Below are 24,437 nucleotides of genomic sequence, written 5' to 3'. Positions count from 1 at the left end.
TTAATTTTCGTTTTAAGTTGGGTTGACGTGGAAACCGTGGGTTATGTTTTGCGTTAGGGGAAAAAGACTCATTTCTCCTCTCTCTCTCTCTCTCTCTCTCTCTACCCCTCCGTCCGACTCTCTCTCATCACCGCCAGGAGAAGCAAACAAAGACGCTGTTAACGGCGGAAGGAACGCCGCCACCGGGTAAGCCACCGCCACCAAGTAATTTTTTTCAATTATAATTTTCGATGTTTTGGATGTTTTTCTGTTGAGGTTAAATTATTGGAAAGAATACGAATGAGATTCTAGGGTTTTCGTTAACATATATTTGAGTTTGGGATTCCGATTGAGTTTGATTTCTCATTATCACCACTGGGACCAAAATTTTCTCGTGTATGTCTTTCAAAAGCACCTATTTTTAACTTGCTTTTCTGTTTAATTTGATGAAATCTTGTGATTCAGATTGGTCTCTTTATGTTTCATCTTTTTGTTTTTAAAATTTTCAATTTCTGATATTGGGTCGTCTTGATTCTCTGTAATTTTGGTTGGTTTGTTATGAAGTTTTGTAATTTTGATTGGTTTGTGTATGATTCAATTTGAATTCTGATGACGGTTTGGTTTGTTTTCTGCGGAGATATGTTTGGATGATCATTTATGTCATGCATTTGTCCCTGGGAATTTGTTTGCATCGTTCTGCATATTTTTTTTAGCTCAAATCAACATAAGTATTATAATGTTCCCTGCATTAAATGGAAGACGTTTTGTTTCAGATTGAGGACTTGCAAAAGGAAGTTTGAGAAGCCAATAAAGTACAGTTTCTACACGGTAATTTCCTTCAGCTATGTCTTCAGTTTACAACTTTACATTATAGATGCACTATTTAGAAAGTTCATTGTGATTCCAAACTTATTTCTTTCATTGATGCACTATTTGATTGGGATTCTTTTCTTTGTTTTTTTTTCCCTAGGAAATTGCATAAGAGGGATAGGATGGATCTTGAGACGGAAAACAGAATAGCTGCGATTCTTATGAAAGAAGCTGCTGAATTGCGGCGCCAAGCTGAGAAGGAAGGTGTGCATGCTTATCTTCGACAACCTCAAACACGGTTTCGGCCAAATTCACGGTTCCTCAGCGCTACTGTTCTTGGCGTGCAACAAGGTCAGTTACCATACTGGTGTATTAATAATCTAGTACTTGCATTGTTCTCTCTGTGACATCACCTCAATAATTCCTTGTTGGATAAAAATCATCCTAATGAGTTCAAGAGTTTCTTTTAAGAAAAGGCAGTCACTGTAATATGTCATCTGGCCGTTTTGCTGATGAACTGATGTTCATATTCAATCTTTAGGCACATCATACTAGTGCCTTAAAAAGGTTACCAGTTTGGATCACACACTGTTGCCTTTCTTAGGTTGCATAAAATGAAAATTAATTTATACGCAGTTTTTTAACTAGAAATATATGATGAGCCCATTATGTTTTGATTAGCATATATGAGGTTCTGTTGCTTTTGCATTAAAGCATAATCAAAATTGCCATACACGCCCATATTTTATTTGTTTGGTGAATGTTGTGTCATTCAGCTGAAGTTTTGATTTTATTTCTGTTTTCTTCAGCAAATCGAGCTGTGGAAGTGAATGAAATGTGGCGACTCCGGCAGAAAGAGATAGAATTGGACAATAGGCTTAAAGGAAAGATGAAGGATGAGAGCAGAAATGACAGGAGTCGAAGAGACAGTAACTGTTCGAGAAGCAGCAGTAAGGGGCATGATGTCACAGATGACAATGCTAGTCCTTCTTGCTCATCAAGGAAAAGGGAATATGAGAGCTGCCATTCAAGGGAAGAAAATGGTCTAAGAGATGAAGAACTTGAAGAATTTTTACATTCAAGGCATCTCTCTCTCCCCTTCTCTTTCCCCATCTCTCTCTCCCTCACTCGTCTTCCCTCTCTCCCTCATGTGAGGTAGAATGTACGACTGATTGACATGATTCCTGAATTTCTTGCTATGGCAGGGTCAAGCGTGGCAGAGGTGCTGTTGGATCAAGGATGGATGAAGCGGGTCCATATCTTCCACGTGGTTCAGACTCCAGGGACGAGCTGCTAGTGAGCCCCAGTGTACAAGAACGCCGTGTGTATGGACCAGAGAAGCCTTCACGGAAGTTATATGATTCTTCCAAAGAGGAGCTTGACTATGACAGGAAGAAATCAAAAAAAGTTAAGGCTGCTAGCTCGAAGAAGCACAAATCCAAGGATAAATCGAAAGAGAAGAAGAAGAAGAGGAAGGAAGAGAGAAGTAAATACCTTACTTGAGTGGTGTTTTGCATTGCCTTGCTGCTGATTTAAAAAAGATCTTATCCTGTAGGGTGTTAGCGAACGCTTTTCATTCTTCAAAAGGGTCATATGTTACTCTGAAGGGTCATCCTAGTTTTTGCAGAGGTGAATCTTTATGTTGCTTACAGTTCCAGGCAAGATCTGGAAAACAATTGAACTTGAAAGCAAAATCTGGAACACAATGAAATGTGTTATTTTCTTCCTAAACCCTAGTTTGACTAGGATAGTCTAACCAAGCTGAAGGAAGAATCTTTCAGGCCTGTATGGAGTTGATGCACAACCACTGTTGCTGAGAAGTGCATGAAAACAAAAGCAGAACTGTAATTTTATTCTATGACAGAATCAGATTCTCTTTTTGGTCCTCAAGCTGGAAATTATATTCATTTAGCTGCCTCTTTGATGCTCTATTTTTCATCCGATTTTTATTGAAATTCTGTTCTACAACTGCCAAATAAGAAAAGCTTTTGCACATCATGAGTTTGATTTCCAGGTTTAACAGTTGTGAAATCAACATCCAAGTGATAACTTCTATGTTGTTGACTGCCGACTATCGAGGCTGCTTCGGTTTCTCATGTCTGCCAGCCCCAAAAACTGGGGGCCCTGTTGTGGTTAATTTTTTTTAACTATTCATTGTAAACAATACAAGGTCGTGTTCTGATGAAGATTACAATATGAAGAGAGGAGTAAATTACTTTACCATCCTTAATTTTCAAAATTTTTATTTAGATTATTCAGGAAAATGAGTAAACAGTATTAAAAAAAGAAAGAAAGAAAAAAGTTAAGCATACTGGCTAATCTAATCTTGGTCGACCGTGACGTGACCTAATCACCATGGGAAAAACATGAAAAGAACTGAGGGGAGAGAGGAAAAAAGGAGAAAACATTTTCAATTTGTTTTGTTTAAAAGTCAGTCCCGCTCTTCTGGTCCGCGGGATGAGAAGAGCGGGACTGTTAAAAGTAGAATTATACAACAGAAAACAGTGCGACGCACTCAAAGACCATATGCTTAACCTTTCTCTTTTTTTCACAACTTAGCCTGGAGAAAAATTTGACATTCATCTCCAACATACACAGCTACTAATGAGTACAACAAATTACACACATCTAATCACTTCTCAACTGCATGAATTTTCAATACAGTTTCCGTACAGTACTACAAACCTACTTTAACACTACAAGACAAAAAAGAAATGACTGAAACAAGTTTCACTAATTTTCTGTGATCATATGTACGGCAAGATGAAGACACTTTGCTTCCTAGAATAGACCGGTGTTATGAGTCGTCAAACTGATGATCAGTCTCATCGAAAATCTCCTCCTACATTAACAAATATTTGATATCAGGATACGAGGCCTCCTAGAAGAAATGGTGGACAGAAGGGAAAGAGAACAGAAATACGGCTTGAAAATGAAAAAACAAGCGAGTACCTGTAACAGTTCTTCGATAACATCTTCCATTGTTATAATGCCAACAGCCTCTTCCTCTTCAGGGAGCTTAGGGAGTGGCTCACCGCCATCAATCTGCAGGATGTCTGAATATATCTCCTTTGTCCATTTCTTGCTTCTGGAACCGGTCCTATATGAATTATTTGCACTGTTTGTGTTGGGAAAGCTCTTCCACTTCTGCAGTGATCTTTTGCTCTTCAAAATCTTCTCTTGAAGAGGCTTTTCACCATCAATGTCGACTTTCACTTCCTTCACTGGATCTATTGAGAGAGACATAAAGAACAGCTACTATGTCTATCACAAAAATAAAAACAAAAAGTCCCCTCATAGAGTTTGAAGGGGCAGGCAGACGGGGAAATTTTGGGAAAATTTTTTCAAGGCATTATACACTAGGAAGTTGGTGCTTACTGTCAGCAGGATCACCGTTGGTCTGATCCACATTCTTATTGCATCGTCTTACAACAATAGCCATGTGGCTGTGACCTTTCTGAAACTCATTCAATATGTCATATAACGGCAACGTTTCTGGAACCCTATCAAACAAATAGGAGTCATCAGGTTATGATTAAGATGATGTAAGGCATCCTAAATTTGTACTGTAATTAAACCTATAACAAAACGTAATATCCCTTTAACCAACGCAAAATACCTTGGAATCCTGCGTACAGTGACACTCTTTACAGGCACTTCCTCTTCTGGATTAACCGTCAACAAATTTTTTACCTAAGATTTGAATGAAAATAGTTGAGAAAAGTATGTCGCCAAGAAAAATAAAGCAACCAACTAATATGAAGACAAATCAGACGGAATGAAATTGGAAAACAAAATACATTAGCATGATCATCATGCTCGAAATTTATGCTCCAATTAGTCCAACATGATTGTGGACTCCAATTATTTTAGGAACCTGTTTAAGTTTATGGCATACTTGTCTATGCGCAAATATTTTTCAGATCCAATGTTGACAGAGACATATTTAAGCAGAGTTAATTCTGATTTACATTGGTTTTAACACCTGTAGGTTGGGAACTTGGGAGTTATATTTTAAAAAGGCCACGTTAAGATAGCAGTAATCTGGCAACATGCCAGATCCTGTGGTTACATAGAAAATTAATTTCATAAAGAATTATTTTGAATTGCACTGAAAAATAGCTAAAGAGTTTACCAGGACGAGTCCAATTATGTTTGTAGGCTCCTCATAATAAACAGGAACTCTACTATGTCCTTTCTCCAATATTAGGTTCATCAAATTCCTGTGTGATTAGCATAAGTTAGGGTTGCAAATTGAAACATTAGATATAGAGTCAACAGAAGGTGACTATTTTGTTCTAATGCTGAAAGCATAATAAACCTGTCAAGCTTGGCATTGATATCAATTGCAAAAGTTTCGGCTATAGGAGTCATGGCATCACTAGCTGTTTTCTCGGAGAGCTCAAGTGCTCCGGCAATAATTGTTGTCTCATCATGTGTCAACTCTCCACCTTTTCCAGCCTAGAACAAGACAGTCATATGGTTTTAGGATAGATGGTATGTACTGTAAGCAAAAGTGAGAAGAAAGGTCCAGAAGAAAGAATTTGAGAATGATAGATTCCCGGCCAAAAAAAAAAAAAAAAAAAAAAGCAGATGAGATTGGAAAAGACAAGAGTTTGACATAGAGAAAAGTTCGACTTGATAGTTGACAATGAAACTATATGAGAGCTGTCAAACGCACCTCATTACCATGCATATCTACAAGTGTTTTCAACTCAGCTCTGCGAAATAGAGCTACATGTCCATGGCCCAGCAGAAAGTCCAATAGCTGGAAACCACATAGAACATATAAATAGTCAGAGAAAATAGTAGTGGCATAAGAAATTGAAAAGAAAAAGGCAAGTGCTAAATCAATATATCATACCTTGCTAATTGGATATGCAACAGGAATGCAGATCCAGACAAGAACGCGCACAACTGGAGCGACTGTTGCACCTATCGCCAAACCATATCGGGAACAAACAGATTGTGGTATAATCTGCTCCCATAGGTGAATAGAAGTTAGTGACACACACACATCGTGCTTGACAACATTACTGGCTTGAAGAATACATGCGACAGGGTATATCAAAATAGCCACACTAAAAGTTACTTCATTTTTTCCAAGTCATTTTTTCCTGACAAACTGATGGACAAAAATGCAAGGCTCTGGATCCATCCACTCAATGTTGCCATCCTCAAAGAGCTACTTAGTTCAAAAATATAATTAAAAACATTCACACAGATTTAAAAAGTCCAACTATCTATCCTGAATTGTCCGTGCTTCAATGCAAACAAAATGTAAGATATATCACTAACCTCACCAAACAGAAGAATCAGTGTCACCGAAATTAGGATCGCACCCCAAGCTGTCACCAGACCATCAAGGAAAATAGGAAGTGTCTGAAAGAGCAGTGGCCATTTCAATATTGTCGTTATTTTGTATATAACACTAGAATTTTTTTCCAATAAGCATCAATAACATGTACCTCCATTGCAGCAGCATTGCAAATTAGTAGGGTGCAGAGCAGCAGATGCTGATTTTTTACAACAGGCAATATCTTCGCTGTAATAAATAACAGAATGCATAAAAACAGATGCAATGATTAGTCAAAAGAAATTTACAAAGCAATATCATAATAAACTAGTACAACCATAATCCATCATTACAAAGCTAAAGTCCCTTGCACAAGTTCTTCCCTCTTAATGCCAGGTAATTTACAGAGTCATGAAAAGCCAAACATCTAAAAAATTAAAATGCATAACAAACAAGAAGCACAGGTATTAATCCTCTGGGAAGATGTTGCAACATCAATTTTGCAAAATCACTCTTCATTCTTTAATACCAATCGCGTGCCTTTTCTCCATTCATAATTCTACTTTTTATGCAAATGAAGAAGGTTGGATTATATTTCAACAAATAAAACATTAATTTTCACCAAATAAGAAAATAGAGCCATAAACTATATTCCCACCAATACAAACACACCATAGTTGGACAAATTACTTCAACAAACTCAATAATTTTCTTAAGCTGGTCAATCCAAGCATTCATTTAACAGCTCCTATAATCAAGCAAAAATTTAATTTCCAAATAAAAACATTAACCTGATCATTCTAATAAAAATTAACGGTGGAATTTAACATTATATTGGGGCCCACACTTTTTTCTTTCCTCATTTTCTCACATTTTCCGAGCAGCCAAACAGAGCATAAAGTTCCAAACAAAACCAGAGGACACAAGAAAGAAAGGCAAAATTGTACCGGCGTATTTGCGATCCTTGGGGGTGCCGGACTTGGCGAGGACCTCGAGATCGACGAGGCTCATGGACATGAGCCCCAAGGTGAGGCCAGACATTAGCCCAGCGAACAGCACCAACAGCACGATCAGCGCTATGTGAATGAAGAACCCGCTACTGCAACACTCGTATTCCACCGCCATTAGAAAAAAGCAAGCTTTTCTTCAGCCTCAGCTCCCAATCAATCGATTAAGCAACTCTCTCTCCTCCTCCAAAGTTTCCAAATTTACAGACAAAGCTTCAATCTAGCTCCCTCTCAGAGACACGCGTCCATTGCCGCTGATTGTTCGAGCTTCTCCCCAACCAAACACTGACTCAGCAATTGAGAGAAGAGAGAGAGAGAGAGAGAGAGAGAGAGAATTCCAGAGAATGGTGGGAACTGAGAATTTATATCTGTGTAGCGTTTAGCATCACCTTTTCCACTCTTTTACATTTTTTTTTTATAAAAATTATATCAATTTTTGCGTTGTAATAATGGTCTACAAAAGAAAAACAAAAAACAGTTTTCAAATAGTTTTTAGTTTTAATCTTCATATCTGTTATTTTTCTTTCATGGCTATATTTCTTAAACTCATAACAGAAAACTAAACAAAAAACTAATTAGAAAGAGTTTGAACAAGAAAAATAATTAAAAAATGGTTATGTATGGTGGTGGCTTGTAGATGGTTGAAAGTATTTTACTCTTGCATCCGAGATCAATGTTCGAGCCTTCTTATCCTATTTACACTTCTTCATAACAAAAAAAGGAAAAATCGTTATATCAAAGGTCCTCTAAATGTATTTGTATTAAAAAACAAATATATTGGCAGAAAAAAAAAATCAAACAAAAAAAATACTCATATCTAGGTGATTTGAAAATAAATGAAAACTTAAGTGACATAATTATGGAAAATATCATCAAAGCTTAAGTTCTCCTTCAAACAAACGTTATAAAATAATGAGTGAACCTCACCAGGCAAGCGACTGGATGAGGATGACTGAGGAAAAAGAAAGGATTAGAGTGGGTGATCGAATTGATACTTTACACTGTGAAAAGAGAAAAAGAAAATTGAGAGTGAAAAGCTTACTCTTTAGAATAATATATTTTTAATATGCAAGTATACTGTTCCTAATGTTTTGTGATGAAATTTCAAGTACAATATAATTAATGAAAACAAGTTGGATATAATAGAAAATTAAAAAGGAATATTAAAAGTATTTTTATTTTTGAAGCCTTAAGGCATGTTTATTAAGCAGGAATCAAAATGAGTAGGAATTGGAGTATGAATAGAGAGTAAGACATTCCCATACTAACTCTTAGGAATAGAAATGAAAATAAAGTTGATTCCTATTAACGCATATTTACTTACTACGAATAGGGAAACCCATGAATTGAGGAACTTAGATCAAGGAATCAATTAGTTGGAGTCTACTTCCCCTAGTTGATCTTATTCCCAATGTTGAGAGTATTCGATTACAAATTTTAAGGTGAAACTCATATAATTTTTTATTTCTTATGTATTAGTAAACGCATGAAAAATCAGGAATTGAAATCATTCCAATACCAATGTGTTAATAAATATATGAGAAGCATAAATTAGAATCATTGCAATACTATGAGTAATCATGCTGAAATTTCCAGTATATTTCATTTCATTTTTCCAAAGACTTGCTACTGCAACTTTTCAAATGGAAAATTAAATTATATTTCATATGAATCCTTACTCCCATTCAGGAATAAGATTTAATTTTAAAAAAACAACGTAATTTGGACTCAAATTTCTTTGCATTTCCATTCTTGTTATTGTTAAGATAGCAAGATTAAGCAGAAAATGCAGAGAGAAACGAATAGAAGCAGAGAGAGTTTCAAAGTAATGAAAAGAAGAATTATGGTATTCTCAATTATACTTCAGCTTAGCACAATTACAGACTTTATATCAGCTTTAGTTAGAGCCTTGTTTACATTTTCTAACCTCTCTTACCTCTCTAATATTTGCTGATCAATTGCTAACAGTTCTTCCTAACTGCCTAACAATACAAACAACATCTTAACCACTTGACTCTTTAATCTTATGACATGTGGCAAGACTAGGACCATTGATATCTTTACATTCCCCCTCAATCGCAGGCTTGGAGGAGCCAAGCATAAGATTGGAACACTGGTGCTGGAACAAAGGAGCAGAAAGACCTTTAGTAAGAATATCAGCAAACTGGTCTGCAGAAGAGACATGTTGAACAAGCAAATCACCTCTAATAACTCGTTCTCTGACAAAATGGTAATCGATCTGCAGATGCTTCATTCGGGAATGGAATACTGGATTGGAAGCAAGAGAAATAGCAGAGATATTGTCACAATGGATTAAAGGAGGGATATGTAAAGACACATGAAGATCACAAAATAATTGTCGAATCCAGGCAAGCTCAGCAGCAGCAATAGCAAGGGCCCTATATTCTGCCTCAGTGGATGAACGAGATACAGTATGTTGTTTCTTAGAAGCCCAAGAAATAGGACTAGACCCTAAGTAAACAATAAATCCGGAGACAGATCGTCGATCATTAGGATCACCAGCCCAATCAGCATCACTGTAAGCCTGCAGATTAAGAATACCAGGTTGAAAAAGAATTCCAAAATCAAGAGTACCTTTCAAATACCTCAAGATTCTCTTAACCGCCACAACATGAGATTCCATGGGATTATGCATGAACTGACAAGCTTGATTTACAGAGAATGCTATGTCAGGCCTTGTGAAAGTGAGGTATTGTAGAGCACCAACAATACTCCTGTATTGTTTTGGATGAGAATAAGGCTTTCCATCATCCTTAAGTAATCTGTGATAGGGAAGACAAGGAGTAGCACAAGGTTTCGAATCCTGTAAATCAACTTTATCAAGTAATTCCTTGATATACTTAGTCTGAGACACAAACAAACCAGGGGACTGATATGAAATTTGCAGGCCCAAAAAATAATTCAACTGCCCCAAGTCTTTCATATCAAATTCTTGAGTCAAAGCCGCAATAACCGATGGAAAAAGAGAGGAATGACTGCCTGTAAGGATGATATCATCTACGTAGAGGAGTAAGATCACAGTGCCAAGAGAAGACTGCTGAACAAAGAGAGATGGATCTGCAAGTGATGCTTGAAAACCCAAACTTGGTAAAAAACTAGTGAATCGTTCATTCCAAGCACGAGGAGCCTGTTTTAACCCATACAAAGACTTCCTGAGTCTGCAAACAAAGTCAGAAGGATGAAGTTTGCTCTCAAAGCCTTGGGGTTGAGTCATGTAAACCTCCTCCTGAAGAATACCATGCAAAAATGCATTTTTAACATCAAGTTGCCTTAAAGGCCAATTAAACTGTGCTGCAAGAGCAAGAACTAAACGAACAGTGGTAGGTTTCACTACAGGGCTGAAGGTTTCACTATAGTCAATACCTTCCTCTTGACTAAATCCCTTAGCAACCAAACGAGCCTTATGTCTAGCTATAGAACCATCTGCATTCTTCTTGATTCTATAGACCCACTTACAACCGACAAGATTCTTATGAGGTGGGATAGGAACCAAGTCCCAAGTGCCTTGTGCATGAAGAGCCTCAATTTCCTCCCTCATTGCAGACCGCCATGCTAAGGATGTAGAAGCAACCTTGAAAGAACTAGGTTCAACCTGGAAGGAATCAACAGGCTGTACAGAAGCAGAATAAGCCTTCCTTTTGGAAATACCATTCTTAGACCTGGTGGTCATAGGATGAAGATTTACAGCTGGAAGAGGTAAGACTACACAAAGAGTTTCAGGCTGAAAATCAGGATCCACAGGGAGAGGAGACTGTGTAGCAGAATCTAAAACTGGCATATCCTGGGAGGTTGACAGCACACAATCTGAAGCATTAAAAAGCAGTGTATTCAAAGAGGCAGCGGCTTTAGAGGTGGATGAAGAAGAAGAGGAAATAGGAAGAGAAGAGATAGGTGACAAAACAGTGTTATGCAAGGAAAGTAATGGTCGAGAAGAAGAAGTAGGTGGAGGTTGAGAAGGAGGAACAGACACGGCATGCACAGAGGTGTAAGGAAACATAGTTTCATCAAAGATGACATGGCGAGTCACAAAGAACCTATTCGTTTGGAGGGAGAAACAGATATACCCTTTATATTGGCCTGCATAACCTAGAAAAATACAGGTGGAAGTTTTGGGCTGAAGTTTGTGAGTATTGTAAGGCTTGAGTAGAGGAAAACAAGCACAACCAAAAATTCTCAAATGAGTAATGACTGGTGAAGAACCATACAATAAAAAATAAGGAGATTTGAGCTGAAGAATTTGACAAGGCATGCGATTAATCAAGTAGGTGGAAGTAGCACAAGCATGAAACCAAAATTTAGAAGGTAAATGGGCAGTTTGTAACAAAGTGATGGCAGTCTCTAAAATGTGTCTGTGTTTTCTCTCAGCAAGACCATTTTGTTCAGGGGTATAGGGACAAGATATTTGATGAATAATACCCTTGGTAAGAAGATAATGTTTGAATTTATTACTAAGGTACTCACCACCCCCATCACTCTGAAAAACTCTAAGAGTAGCAGAGAATTGAGTAACCAAGAAGGCATGAAAATAGACAAAAATAGAATAAACCTCTCCTTTATTGATCATTGGAAAAATCCAAGTAAATCGAGTACATTCATCTATGAAACTAACATAATATTTGAAACCCTCAACAGATATTGTGGGAGAAGGACCCCAGACATCACTATGAATTACCTCTAAAGGTTTGATAGATTTAACCACAGGATAAGGAAAAGGAAGCTTGGCAAGTTTGCCTTCTAAACAAGTAGTACAGACTAATTTGGAGTCGTCTAAAGAAAAAGAAATCTGTGACTGACGTAAAAGAGCTGAAGTGATTGTGTTGGAGGGATGACCTAAACGTTTGTGCCAGAGACTTGTATTGACCTGTTGGCCAAGATAACAAAAATGATTCTTGTGAAAAAAGGATGCTTGTTGAAGAGTGGATTGCGGAAGGGAGAAAGGAATAGGATACAAGCCAGCTCTACACAGTCCCTTGAGAAGAACACTCCCCGTGATCTTGTCCTGAATCCAAAAACCAAAGGCATCACATATAAATCTGCAATTGTTATCTTTACATAACCTATGAATTGATAGCAAATGCTGAGAAAGCTTTGGCACATGCAAAACCTGCTTTAATTGTAAAGAACACTGTGGAACATCCAAAATGGAAGAACCAATATTAGAAATGCTCAAACCTGAACCCCCTGCAGTAGTGATAGTATCAGACCCTGAGAAAGGAGTAGCCAAACTGAGTTGAGACAAGTCAGAAGTCATATGAGTTGTTGCTCCAGTATCAGCTACCCAAAATTGCTCCTGAGGTGAAGAAGATGGGAAGTTGGCATGCATGGCACTAAGATTGGTGGAAGGAGGTTTGCCTTGATAAGAGAAGTTGCCTCTATGATAACATTGAATGGCAGAATGCCCAAATTTCCAACAAATTTGACATTGGACTGAGGAGGTAGGAGTAGAGGGTTGATTGTGCCTTTGATAACAATCAGCAGCTACATGGCCTTTCTTGCTACAGATTTGACAAGTAGGAATGTCAGTGCCAGGACCAAGAATACCAGGGCTAGAAGTAGGCTGAACTTGATAATGACTACGACCTCTGCTCCGACCCTTAAAATGAGACCCACGATTGATAGAGTAACCACTAGTGTTGTGACCATTAAAACCAGCATGGTTACCACTAAAACCCCCATTGAAACCAGAGGGAAAATGAGAAGATGGAGCAGACTTAGAGCTAGAAGAATAACCTTGAGGCTGAGAATTAGAGATACCTTCATCAAGAACAAGAGCCTTGCCTTGAAATGTTTGATTTTGAGCCAGCATTGCAGAGACAAAAGGAGATGCAGAATTAGTTTGTTCAAGAGTGGCTTCTTCAGCAATCAATTGAGAACGAAAATCTTTAAGAGATAGCACATGTTCTCTGCCTCGAACCATGCACCGAAATGTATTATAGTCAGAAGGAAGACCATTAAGAGCCAAGATCACAATATCATCATCTTCAAAAGAAACCCCTGCTGCAGAAAGATGATCTCGAGCATCTTTTATTCTTTGCAGATATTGGGAGACAGGTTCTGAACCCTTCTTGATAGTCTGAAGTTCACTTTTCATCTGAAAGATTCTAGCTTTCGTTACAGTAGAAAATCTATCTTTCAGTTGAACCCACATATCATGAGAACTGGTACAGCCAATGACATAAGAAATCGCAGTAGAAGAAAGAGTTGCAATAAGCAACTGCATCAATGCACGATCATGCATTTTCCAAACTTGATAAGCATCAGTTTCAACACCTTCAACATCAGAGTCCTCATCAAATCGAGTAGGACACTTCCTTGAACCATCAATAAACCCCAAAATGCCATGACTCTCAAGAAGAATTTGCATTTGAAAGTGCCATGTAAGATAATTTGTATCATCAAGCTTGACTGTCACAGCAGTAGAAACCGTAGGAAGCAAAGTGGTAATAGGAGATTGAACAATTTGAAGCTGAGTAGTAGTCACCATGTTGAGAATTCAAGAACCAAAAGAGGAGAATCGAAGGTCTAGAAAGAAGAAACTTGCAGAGAAATGAAGATTGAAGAAGAACTTTCAATGAGACAAAAGATCAAACAGGTAATAAGCAGAGCAAATAATACGAAATTTGACCGCTATGGTTGAGAAGAGAACGAAGCCAGAGAGAGAAAACAAAGAGGAAGAGAGTGCGGAAGCAGAAGATCACAAGATCAAGATCGATCCATGGCGAATGATACCATGTTAAGATAGCAAGATTAAGCAGAAAATGCAGAGAGAAACGAATAGAAGCAGAGAGAGTTTCAAAGTAATGAAAAGAAGAATTATGGTATTCTCAATTATACTTCAGCTTAGCACAATTACAGACTTTATATCAGCTTTAGTTAGAGCCTTGTTTACATTTTCTAACCTCTCTTACCTCTCTAATATTTGCTGATCAATTGCTAACAGTTCTTCCTAACTGCCTAACAATACAAACAACATCTTAACCACTTGACTCTTTAATCTTATGACATGTGGCAAGACTAGGACCATTGATATCTTTACAGTTATGACCTAATATTAGAAAGAAAAACAGATTTATCAGTAATGGATATCGAAATCATTTTGATTCCTTTTTTCCCCATGTTTACTAACACATGGGTTTTGGTAAGATTTCAATTCCTTACTTTCCAAGTACACATATTGAATAAAAAATTATTGGAGTTTCATGACAAAATCCGTAATCAAATACCCTCAAAATTAAGAATCAGATCAACTAGAGGAGTAGTTAATCTGATTCCTAATTTATCTAATTCCAAGATCCCTAACTTTCCCCGTTTCTCCTTGATAAGTGAACATGAAGCCCGTGCTTTCATAAAGTAAATAAAACATTTGGAAAATTACAGAGTAAATTTTTATTTTTATTTTTTATTTTTTATTATGGTCTAATTGTTTTTTCCCAATTATAATAAGGGAAACAATAAAATATAGTGCTGTTAACAATCATAGTGAAAGGGGTTGAAAGGGTATTGGGTCGGCATTGTGTATGGGTGACGTGTTATACAATGGTGTATTGAGCTAGTGGTCAATTTGGGAAAGCCCCGAATATGCGGCTTCGATCTCAGTCTCTCTAAACCGATTTCGTCGTCATCACCGACATCTATTTTGCAGGCCGCTGATTGGGAGAGAGATTTAGCTTTGTGCCGTACACTATTCCTTCACTCACCCTGTACATGATTTGCTGTCCCATCTCTTTCCCTTTGATGTGATTTTTTGTTTAATATAGAAAAATACATTAACCAAAAGCAAAGGCTACCTACCTACCTAAAAGTAAGCTTTCCTACCAAATATCTAACGGTAGATGACGGATACGCTGATGAAAAAGGAAAGTAATTAGAGGAGAACAATGCTCCAGCACGAAGATATGATTCACAATTGGAGTCAATTCTTTTAATATTGTCTTTATATTGTCTCGTCCAACACCCAAAATCAGTTTGGTACTTTAATCACTTTTGACTTTATAATTTTAATTTCGTCAATTTTGTCATTGTAGTTTTGTGTTTGTAGTAATTTAAGGACAAGTTAGTATTCTTATTAGTTTCTTTAATGATACAATGAGCAATTTCGTCAACCCAAAACCCTTGAACGTAAAAACTTGTCTAAAATTCTTCTCATTTTATATTAGGACTCAAAATTCAACTATTAATCCTAATTTTTTGACATTGAACATTATAAAAAAGAAAAATAATAATAAAGGCTCGCAAATCATGCACCCAATAATTGTCCCTGCCATGCAACTATAATATAATCCGGACTTAATCCCAAGAGACCTTTTTATTCCAGGGACAATAATAACTAATCCTGGATAGCCTTTTGGCACTGATCAATCTTATGACCTACCTTTCAACTTTAAGCTTAATTAATTAATACTTTTTGTTTTTTTTTCTTCTTAAAAGATAAGACAGGAGACAAGAAAAACTGGTCATTTGAGATATTTATATATTCAGAACTCTATGACAGTGAGCCTCATTTTAAAGTCCTTGTATATGATTAGCAATGCAGGATGATCTTGATAAGCATGATAATCTTTTTTTTCTTTTTTTTTGGGGTCTGAATAAGCATGATGATCTCATATGGTCAAAATGAAGCCTGATAAATATCTTAGAGGGAGTGGGTAATTTGTCTATATTTGTCCATTTAATACACATAAATGTAGGAGTGGAGAATAACGATATCACTTTTTCTATCCCGATCAATAACTCATGAGATAACTTTTTTTCACGTATCATTATGTTATTTGTTGAAGATAGTAAAACAGTATTATCCCTGTTATAAGTAAGTTTTTTTTCCACACTTCGGCCCCAAAATAGCCATGCCCCGAAACTCAAGCATTTCATGTAAATTTATATTAAACTTTTGTAATTATTGGGGAAATATTGAAAAATCTCTATTGTTTACCTCCCAAAGTAATACATCGGTTGGCCCCCAATAAAATTATAAAGAGATAAAATTTATTTTCTCAGTGACAAAAGAGAAGAGGACACAAAAACAAAAGTGTGTGGAAATAAATAAATAAATAAATAATAATGGCCAACCAGTTCGGTGCGAGTTAGGTTAATAATAATATGGTATGTAAAGTACAATAAACAGAGTGAAATTCTGACGACTGATGCCACTATTCATGGTGTGGAATGAGACATACCTGAAACTCTTCTTTTCAGTTTATATATCCCAATCCCACCATTCTTTTGTTTATACCAGTTTCATAGCTTCTAGTCAGCAACAGAACTAATGCAACCGAAGTCATCAACGCATTCCTGAGCAATTGACAACGGCTCATCAATATAATTGATGTCATTGACAATGAAACTTACTTCAATCAATAGTTTACAGTGGTATATGCGTACGCGTGATGTATTTGTATGTATTTCAATGATCACGTGAAAATGTAAATAGAAGTGAACGTGATCCGATTTGATTTAGGTTTCAAATTACACATGGAACCAATGTTTAGACCTCAAAATAGTAACACAACTGAACTAATCGAAATCATTTGTTGACCGGCTTGGTTCATTTATTGCATATATTTTGTATTTTCTTATATATCAAAAGGAAACTTCTCACTATTGAAGATGGAGAATTTTTGAGAGAGAGACGTCAAATTCGAATGGGTTAGGGATTTTAGCTTTTAGTATTAAATGGTTTATATCAATGTGTGAGATAAAACATGATAGCCAACGGTGATAATTAATAAGAAAATGTCAAGTATTGAAGAAAAGTAAAATATACGATTTCGTACAAGTTAGGCAATTTTTTTAATATGTCAAATCAAACCGAATTTATCAAAACTAATTGCGACTTGGTTCAAATTGGATATAAAGTTACACATTTTAATGTTAAAACTAAAATGTGGGCTGGATTGGTTTCTTCGGCATGTTTAAACAATTCATACAGTCGTACATATGAGTTAGGCTAGTTGTACATATGCCTGCCTCCTTGCATTTGAATTCTCTCTCCCAGAAAATTATAATAATTTAGAATTTCACCTTAGAAAGATGATTCGAGAGTGATTTTTGGCTCACCCCTAAATGCAACTATTGGAAATTAATGATTCAAATTCCTAAAAAACGAGAGCATTTCACAGCCATGATCAAAATGAAAACACTTTCTTACGCGTTAAGAGTAATTTCGCTTTACAGGACCATCACAATTTAACAAGTGCATAAATCATATTGGGCTGGGCTGGTTCAATTGAGTTGAGACCAAATTCTCGTTTAATGATCTGGTTAAATCATATTAAATGCAACCCAATTAAATAAATCATATAGACCTATTTTTTATATTTCTACTTCTAATTTTCAAATATTTTTAATTTAATTGGGTTGCAGTTGCATTTAATTTTTTCAGTTTAAACTTGCAATAAGAAAAGAGTAATGCTACTCTTACCACATTAGTATACCACATTCTCATACCACCTTATGTGACAGATGAAGTTGAGATTCACATCAATTAAAAAGTGTCAATAAATCATAAAAGAAAAGAAAATATTAAATTAATTTTAATTGATGTGGCTGTCCACTTCATTTGCCACATAAATGTAGGCTAAGCTGACAAAAATATATCAATTTTCTCAAAATTTTTATGATAAAAAAAAAAGTGCTCAAATTATTTTCCATGATACTCATTTTTATCTTTTACTTTTGTGAAAATTTTAAAAACAACATTTATAATATATGTAAAAAAAAAAGAGTATATATGAGTGATATTGAAGGAGAGGAAATTCAAACGCACGATCTCAAATCCAAAAAAATTTATAAAAGTAAATAGATACCTCTTATTTATTTTCTTCTTTCGAATAAGAGCTTTATTTCTTTTAAACACACAAGTTGAGGTCGGTGCATATTAAATTACTGTTTTTGGTGAAATGAGTTTATTGAATTGTTTAATATTTAATATAGATGTGGACTTGTAGTGGTGTAGGACCTGCAAGTGTATGGCGCTGACAACTAGAAACTAAATCGGTTCCAAACACACTCTCTACGAGGTAAAGAGTAAAACCAGGGCTCCCGCACAGATCTGAATCGCGCTCTAGATCTCCTATCCCAGCTCTTCCCGCTGCATTCTCCTGAGGTTACTCTCTCTCTCTCTCTCTCTCTCTCTCTCTCTCTCACTATTGCTCTTTGCTCTGCTTTTTTCGGCTTTTAGATCCATTTCTTTGAATGGGACAGAGTGATTTATCCACAAATTAAGTTTCTTTACTGCTTTATCGATCTGAATTTGAATTCTAGTCTTCATTTTCTTTTCGAAGATTGGCTTTTTGTGATTGTGTTTTTGAGTTCTTATTGATTCCGTGGCTGCTTGGATATCTGGGTTGGTCTTATGTTCACAAATTTTGCGCTGTACATGCGTGTTTCACTGGAATTTTGCTCAATCATGCCATCTTTTTGAGTAGTAATGATAAATTCGTTAAGATGGTATTTGAAATGCAGAAGAAAAAAGGGTTATGGGTTTGGTATATTTATTATGTATGAGTTTGAATTGACGTTTGGAAAGAAGATCTCTTTGTGGCATTGTCATGATGGTTGATGCCTATTTAATTGGATTATATGAAAATTTTGAGATCAATGAGTAGAGGACAGTTAGAAAAATGATTCAACACAAGGCATTTGGAAACACTGCTAATCGAAGTTTTGTTTCAACTTATGCTAGATTTTGCAGGCTCACTACTTAATAAAATCATGTCAAGGAGGCCAGTAAATCCTGCTAGACGCATTGGCGACGGTGGAAGCATCCCATTTGTGGGTGTTGTGCAGTCCAAAGCACGCTCATCGCCACTACTGTCTATAGGGCTTGTGCTTGTGGTACTTTCCATTACCATTCTAATTCCATTGCATCGGTATTCTTTAGGAGCATGGTGTTAACATTGATAATCCTAGCATAACCAAAAAATAATACTTGGTAGGTGAACACGAACTGATGACTAAATCGTGTGCTTCCATCCTAGAAATGAATTCTGTTAGTAATATTGTCACTGAACAAGATTGCACTAACAGGTTCAGCTTCAATACAAAACTAACAAGTGTGAACTTTGAAATTTCAGGAATGAATTCTCTTAGTAATGCTGTCACTGAACATAATTACTCAAACAGGTTTCGTTTCGATACAAAAGTACTGAGTATTAACTTTTAAATTTCAGGGTGCAATTCTTCTTGTCTGCTATGCTTTCAGCGGGTCAGGTGGACGGAGCAGTAAAGAGGCTGTGATTAAACTTGAAGGTATATTTCCTGACCTGTTCTTTTGTCCAGTCTCCATTTCTCTAAAACATTTTGGTTATTGAATGCAATAGTTTGCCTGATTTATTAACATGGGTTGTTAGAATTCTATATTGTCTTTCCAAATTTCTCAACATCTCCGAGCTTATATATCTCTGTACGGTTAAATTGAGTGGATCTATCAAATTTTGTGGTATGAATTCAGTTGTTTCAAACTATGTGAATGTTATGCATTGCGAACTTTTTGCGAGGAGAGATTGTTGGTTCCCTCAATTTTTTTTTATTTTACTGTTAGCATGCAGGTTTTCTGAGGTAGAGGAACTTTTTTACAGTTTGACAATCTCTCATATTTACATGCAGGTGGTGCTTCGTGCACATTCGAAGTTCAGAGAGCAATACCCATACTAAAGAAAGCATATGGTGATAGCATGAAGAAAGTGTTGCATGTGGGCCCTGACACCTGTTCAGTGGTATCTAAATTATTAAAAGAGGAGGATACGGAAGCCTGGGGTGTGGAACCATTTGACTTAGAAGATGCTGATGCAAATTGCAAGAGTCTCGTGAGCAAAGGCATTGTGCGTGCTGCTGATATAAAGTTTTCTCTGCCTTATCGGCCAAAATCATTTTCTCTCGTAATAGCATCAGATGCGTTAGATTACTTGTCTCCTAAGTACCTCAACAAAACTCTTCCAGAGCTGGCGAGGGTATCTGCTGATGGTGTTGTTATATTTACTGGTAAATGATCCTGCCCTCAATAGATTATACAAACCATACTTGATAGTAACCGATCTCTTGGAATTTTTATGTACTTTTCATTTCCATTTTGTAGGTTATCCAGGTCAGCATAAAGCTAAAGTTGCAGAGCTATCCAAATTTGGCCGTCCAGTAAGTGATTAATGTTTATGATATTCCGAATTTTCTTAGTTTCCCAGTCATTGATGGCAATTGATACATACAAACTAAATTTTGATTCTCAGTTTTCATTTGCTTGCTTTGGTTGTATGGATGTGGCAAGTTTAACTTCCTAATGTATAGCTTTACAAAGTTAAATATAGAGAAATGATGCAATGATTTTCTTTTAAAGGCCAAATTGCGAAGTTCGTCCTGGTGGATAAGGTACTTTGTTCAAACTAGCTTAGAAGAGAACGAAGTAGCCTCAAAGAAGTTTGAACAGGCTGCACTAAAGAAATCTTACACGCCTGCTTGCCAAGTTTTCCACCTCAAGTCATACCATTAAGAATCACAGCTTTGTAACTTTGTTCGATCAGCCTGTTGGTGAAACATCGGCTATATACGTCTTCAGTGCCCAAAGGGTAAGTTCATATTTTGTGGGAACATAGAGCCCCATTGTGTGATCGATTATGACACAGGATCTTCTGACTGGTGTGTTGGGGAAGTGAGTTCTAGAGATTTGGCTTTCATCCTCACTTTGTATTCTTTTACAATGATGTAATTTCTCCCAACATTGCTGCTTCTTCTTGTTGTTGGTGTTGTTGCAGTGATACATATTTGAGTGCAATAGATCTATTTTTGTTTATTATATTTATAAAACAAAAACAATATCTCAATGATTAATTTAATAAAGGATATCATCTTCTGTCTCGTAGATAAATGTGTTGTTAGCCCATCATTTGGCATTTGTACTTGTTGATTATACTCTGTGTGTTGGTGTTAGATTATCTCGAAATTTCAAAATATGCACCATACTTGCGGAGGAGATGAACGTGTTTAACTAAATCCAGAAACGAGACGCATGAAAATCAATCAAAAGAGCACTACGCTCAAAATAGAGAATGCTTTTTCTCATTACCTCAAAATAGCACGACCTGAACTTGACTTGATCCAATGGCTCGTCGTAACCACTCTAGGGTTATACAAGTGATAATCTAAATTATTCTTTTATAGAAGCGATAATCTAATCGATTCTAATCTACAATGAAGGGGTATTGAACTCAATTACATAAGAGTAGACATACTATCACGATTCATGACCATTTAGCTTAATTAATGCTTGCACTAAAAAAAGTTCTAGTATTTAAAATAACTTCAAATTGTTGTATAATTGTTATTAAATTGAACATGGTGGTGATATAATTGTCATTAACTTGAAATTACCTAAGGAAATTAATTATAGAGAACACAAAAGAAAAAAAGAAAAAAAAAAAGAGCAACATGAGGTTTTTATGAGTTGCCAGTTAGGCTGAAACCTGCGCCAAAATCATCGACGATAGTGAAGCATGGCCTCAAGAGAACACTCTCAGCACCAAAACCAGACGACAAGGAAAGTTCCACTCTTTCCTCTTCTCTCTCTCGTTTGCTTCGTTTCGATCTTCGCCGTCCTCTCCTCCATTAGAAAGATCTCCGTTCCTTCGCGACCTCACAGCAAGAGCTTCGAGTTCCGAAGGAGCTCGGGATCCGGCCGGAGGAGCCCGGGAGAGTCGTGCGACTTCTCGGATGGAAGGTGGATCTACGACCCGAATTCTCCTGCGAGGTACAACAATACCTGCAAGGAGATCTTCAAAGGCTGGAATTGTATTTCCGGCAACAAATTCAACGGCCGGGCGCTCGTCAAGTGGAGATGGCAGCCCAAGCATTGTGATCTCCCGCCATTCGATCCGGTTAGGTTTCTTCAGATGTACAGAGACACCAGCATTGGTACTCTCTCTCTCTCTTCCTCTGTTTATGTGCGTGTTGGTTGTTGAAGTTATTTAGTCCATGATGTGAAGTTATTGTCTGTTTGGATGCTGAGAAAGCGTGTGAAAACTTACATTTGAAGCTAGGGGAAGTCATAAACATATAGAAATCCGGAATTTTTAACTATTAATTGACTTGATTGAGTGCAGTGCAGAACATTGTTTCCTTGGTTACCCAATTTTCTAATTGACTTAATTAAGTAAAGGTTTTAGTTTTATCAGACACTTAAATTTGGTACTTAGTTTGATCATACCAAATGCGATATGATGAGATGATTTGAAGGACTTTGTGGTTCAGTTATAATACTGAATCTTGTGTTGTATATAAGACCTTATGAATGTTCTACAGTGCAGGGTTTGTTGGTGATTCGTTGAACCGGAATATGTTTGTTTCGCTTTTCTGTTCTCTGAAACAAGTGTCAAGTGAGGTTAAGAAGTGGCGACCAGCTGGTGCTGATCGCGGGTTTACATTTCTTCAGTATAATCTTACCCTTGCATATCATCGAACAAACCTTTTGGCCCGTTATGGTAGGTAAGCTATGTTTGCAACTATGTTGATGGCTATTTGCTACTTTATTAGATGAATAGATGGGGAACTGAGTTACATCTTGCACATGTTAAGGTCCAGTGTTCATCTATTTATTTGGACACTTGGGTTGTTATGTTTTGTTTGATGCAGGTGGTCTGCCAATGCTAATGGTGGGGTGCTGGAATCTCTAGGATATAAAGAGGGTTATAGAGTTGATGTTGACATTCCAGACAGTACATGGGCAGAAGCTCTAAGCTTTCATGACATTCTGATCTTTAACACAGGGCACTGGTACTTACTATGTTATTGCTTATTCATGAGTTTTTTGAATGTGGCCGATACCTTTAATTTTTTTTTTTCTTTTCATGATGTGATTACAATAAGTCTGTATATCATAGATTCATAGTTAGGGATCACAAGACTAGTATCCTAGTATCAACAATCATGATCCAATTTACTTACACCAATGGAGAGGAAGAAAACTTTGATGTAGGATAACCTTATTAGTAAAATAGAAAGGAACAAGAAATTTGAAAACTTCCTTGGAGTATGTTAATTTGCCCACGAAAAAAATCAGGAACTAGAGTTTCTATGATCTAATTAATTGTCCAAGTAAATTCCAAATACTATAGGAATAGAAACCAACGGGTTGCTGTCTTCAAGAAGTTATGAGCAGCCATTGAAATAGGCTAAAAATCCGTAGGTACAAGGTAAGAACACGTTTTGAAAATAAGTATCAGACGAGTTAGGAAATTTCATGCCTCTCTCAATTTTGCTGACTATGCATTTGTTTTGTTTTTTTTGGTTCTTATAAACAGGTGGTGGGCTCCTTCAAAGTTTGACCCTACAAAATCACCCATGCTTTTCTTTGAAAAGGGTCAGCCTGTGGTTCCTCCCGTACTCCCTGATGTTGGCCTTGATATGGCTCTGAAACACATGGTTGGTTTAATCTTAAGATGAAATATTTAGATTATTTTTAAATTTTTAAATTTTTATGTTTCATAAGAAATTAAGAGGAAGTATTCTTGTGGTCATGTTTTTAATAGATTCGTCCATTGTAGGCAATGTTTGTGGAGAACAGAACGCAGCCAGGTGCAATAAAATTCTTTCGCACTCAATCACCTAGGCATTTTGAAGGGGGTGATTGGGACCAAGGTGGTTCTTGTAACCGGGAAAAGCCTTTATTGCCAGTGCAGGTGAGTTGCAGGACACTATCATGAGCTGATTGAATGTTATGTTTTGTGTAATTGTTTTTTGACACAATGAATGTTCAGTTTAGATAATTGAGCTAAAATTTCATTTCATAAAGCTACGATTGATATATGAGCACACACCCCTTTACTTTCTTCTATTTTGTTTCAATTTCTTGTATGTAACATCAATATATTTACATGTTTAAAGTCATGGTTTGCTTTTCAGGTTGAAAAACTATTCTCTGTGAAGAATAATGGGACAAATGTGGAGGCACGCCTGGTCAATCAACACCTTTATAAGGTCCTCAAAGGGTTGGGTTTCCATATTTTGGACATAACCCACATGAGTGAGTTCAGAGCAGATGCCCATCCATCCGCAGCCGGTGGAAAGAAGCACGACGATTGCATGCACTGGTGCTTACCAGGAATAACAGATACTTGGAATGACTTGTTCATAGAGCAGCTAAATACTGTTAAATTTAGAAGTTAATCAATTATTTTCATGTTGAGATTTTTCATTCGAAATGTCAACTTTCACAGCACATACCATCGTATTCTCAATGCTACCCGTTTGAAATCCACATAAATGTTGCATGCAGAGGAGGCAACTGTGGTTAGCTCGTCAGGCCCTGCGGCCACGGCTTTGATGGCTTTCCACCCAAGCCA

At 36.7% G+C, this 24,437-nt stretch overlaps 4 protein-coding genes across 4 annotated transcripts; 3 read left to right on the top strand and 1 right to left on the bottom strand.

The window, feature by feature from the left end:
• Positions 1-38: 38 nt before the first annotated feature.
• LOC117636403 (transcription initiation factor TFIID subunit 3) lies at positions 39-2,720 on the top strand. The gene is made up of 5 exons (XM_034370882.1): positions 39-186; positions 753-807; positions 950-1,140; positions 1,599-1,872; positions 1,995-2,720. Exons 3-5 carry the CDS (start codon positions 972-974, stop codon positions 2,290-2,292), a joined length of 741 nt encoding a protein of 246 aa, XP_034226773.1. The 5' UTR covers positions 39-186; positions 753-807; positions 950-971; the 3' UTR covers positions 2,293-2,720.
• Positions 2,721-3,192: 472 nt separating this feature from the next.
• Positions 3,193-7,449, bottom strand: LOC117636402 (DUF21 domain-containing protein At2g14520). The gene is made up of 11 exons (XM_034370880.1): positions 7,033-7,449; positions 6,258-6,334; positions 6,088-6,171; positions 5,654-5,767; positions 5,471-5,557; positions 5,111-5,250; positions 4,925-5,012; positions 4,409-4,482; positions 4,168-4,292; positions 3,742-4,019; positions 3,193-3,631 (listed from the first exon to the last, which is right to left on the bottom strand). The coding sequence occupies exons 1-11, from the start codon at positions 7,208-7,210 to the stop codon at positions 3,587-3,589; spliced, it is 1,290 nt and encodes a 429-aa protein (XP_034226771.1). The 5' UTR covers positions 7,211-7,449; the 3' UTR covers positions 3,193-3,586.
• Positions 7,450-17,946: 10,497 nt separating this feature from the next.
• LOC117638388 (probable pectin methylesterase CGR2) lies at positions 17,947-20,958 on the top strand. Its single transcript, XM_034373519.1, has 6 exons — positions 17,947-18,214; positions 18,794-18,945; positions 19,281-19,359; positions 19,717-20,091; positions 20,186-20,241; positions 20,441-20,958. Exons 2-6 carry the CDS (start codon positions 18,823-18,825, stop codon positions 20,591-20,593), a joined length of 786 nt encoding a protein of 261 aa, XP_034229410.1. The 5' UTR covers positions 17,947-18,214; positions 18,794-18,822; the 3' UTR covers positions 20,594-20,958.
• A 556-nt stretch (positions 20,959-21,514) lies between these two features.
• Positions 21,515-24,369, top strand: LOC117637282 (protein trichome birefringence-like 13). The gene is made up of 6 exons (XM_034372132.1): positions 21,515-22,011; positions 22,404-22,581; positions 22,729-22,869; positions 23,397-23,517; positions 23,640-23,774; positions 23,998-24,369. The coding sequence occupies exons 1-6, from the start codon at positions 21,594-21,596 to the stop codon at positions 24,259-24,261; spliced, it is 1,257 nt and encodes a 418-aa protein (XP_034228023.1). The 5' UTR covers positions 21,515-21,593; the 3' UTR covers positions 24,262-24,369.
• The last annotated feature ends 68 nt before the right edge of the window (positions 24,370-24,437 follow it).

This window comes from Prunus dulcis, chromosome 8 (genome assembly GCF_902201215.1).
Source record: "Prunus dulcis chromosome 8, ALMONDv2, whole genome shotgun sequence".
Lineage (NCBI taxonomy): Eukaryota > Viridiplantae > Streptophyta > Magnoliopsida > Rosales > Rosaceae > Prunus > Prunus dulcis.
This window is presented reverse-complemented; position numbering and strand designations above follow the sequence as displayed.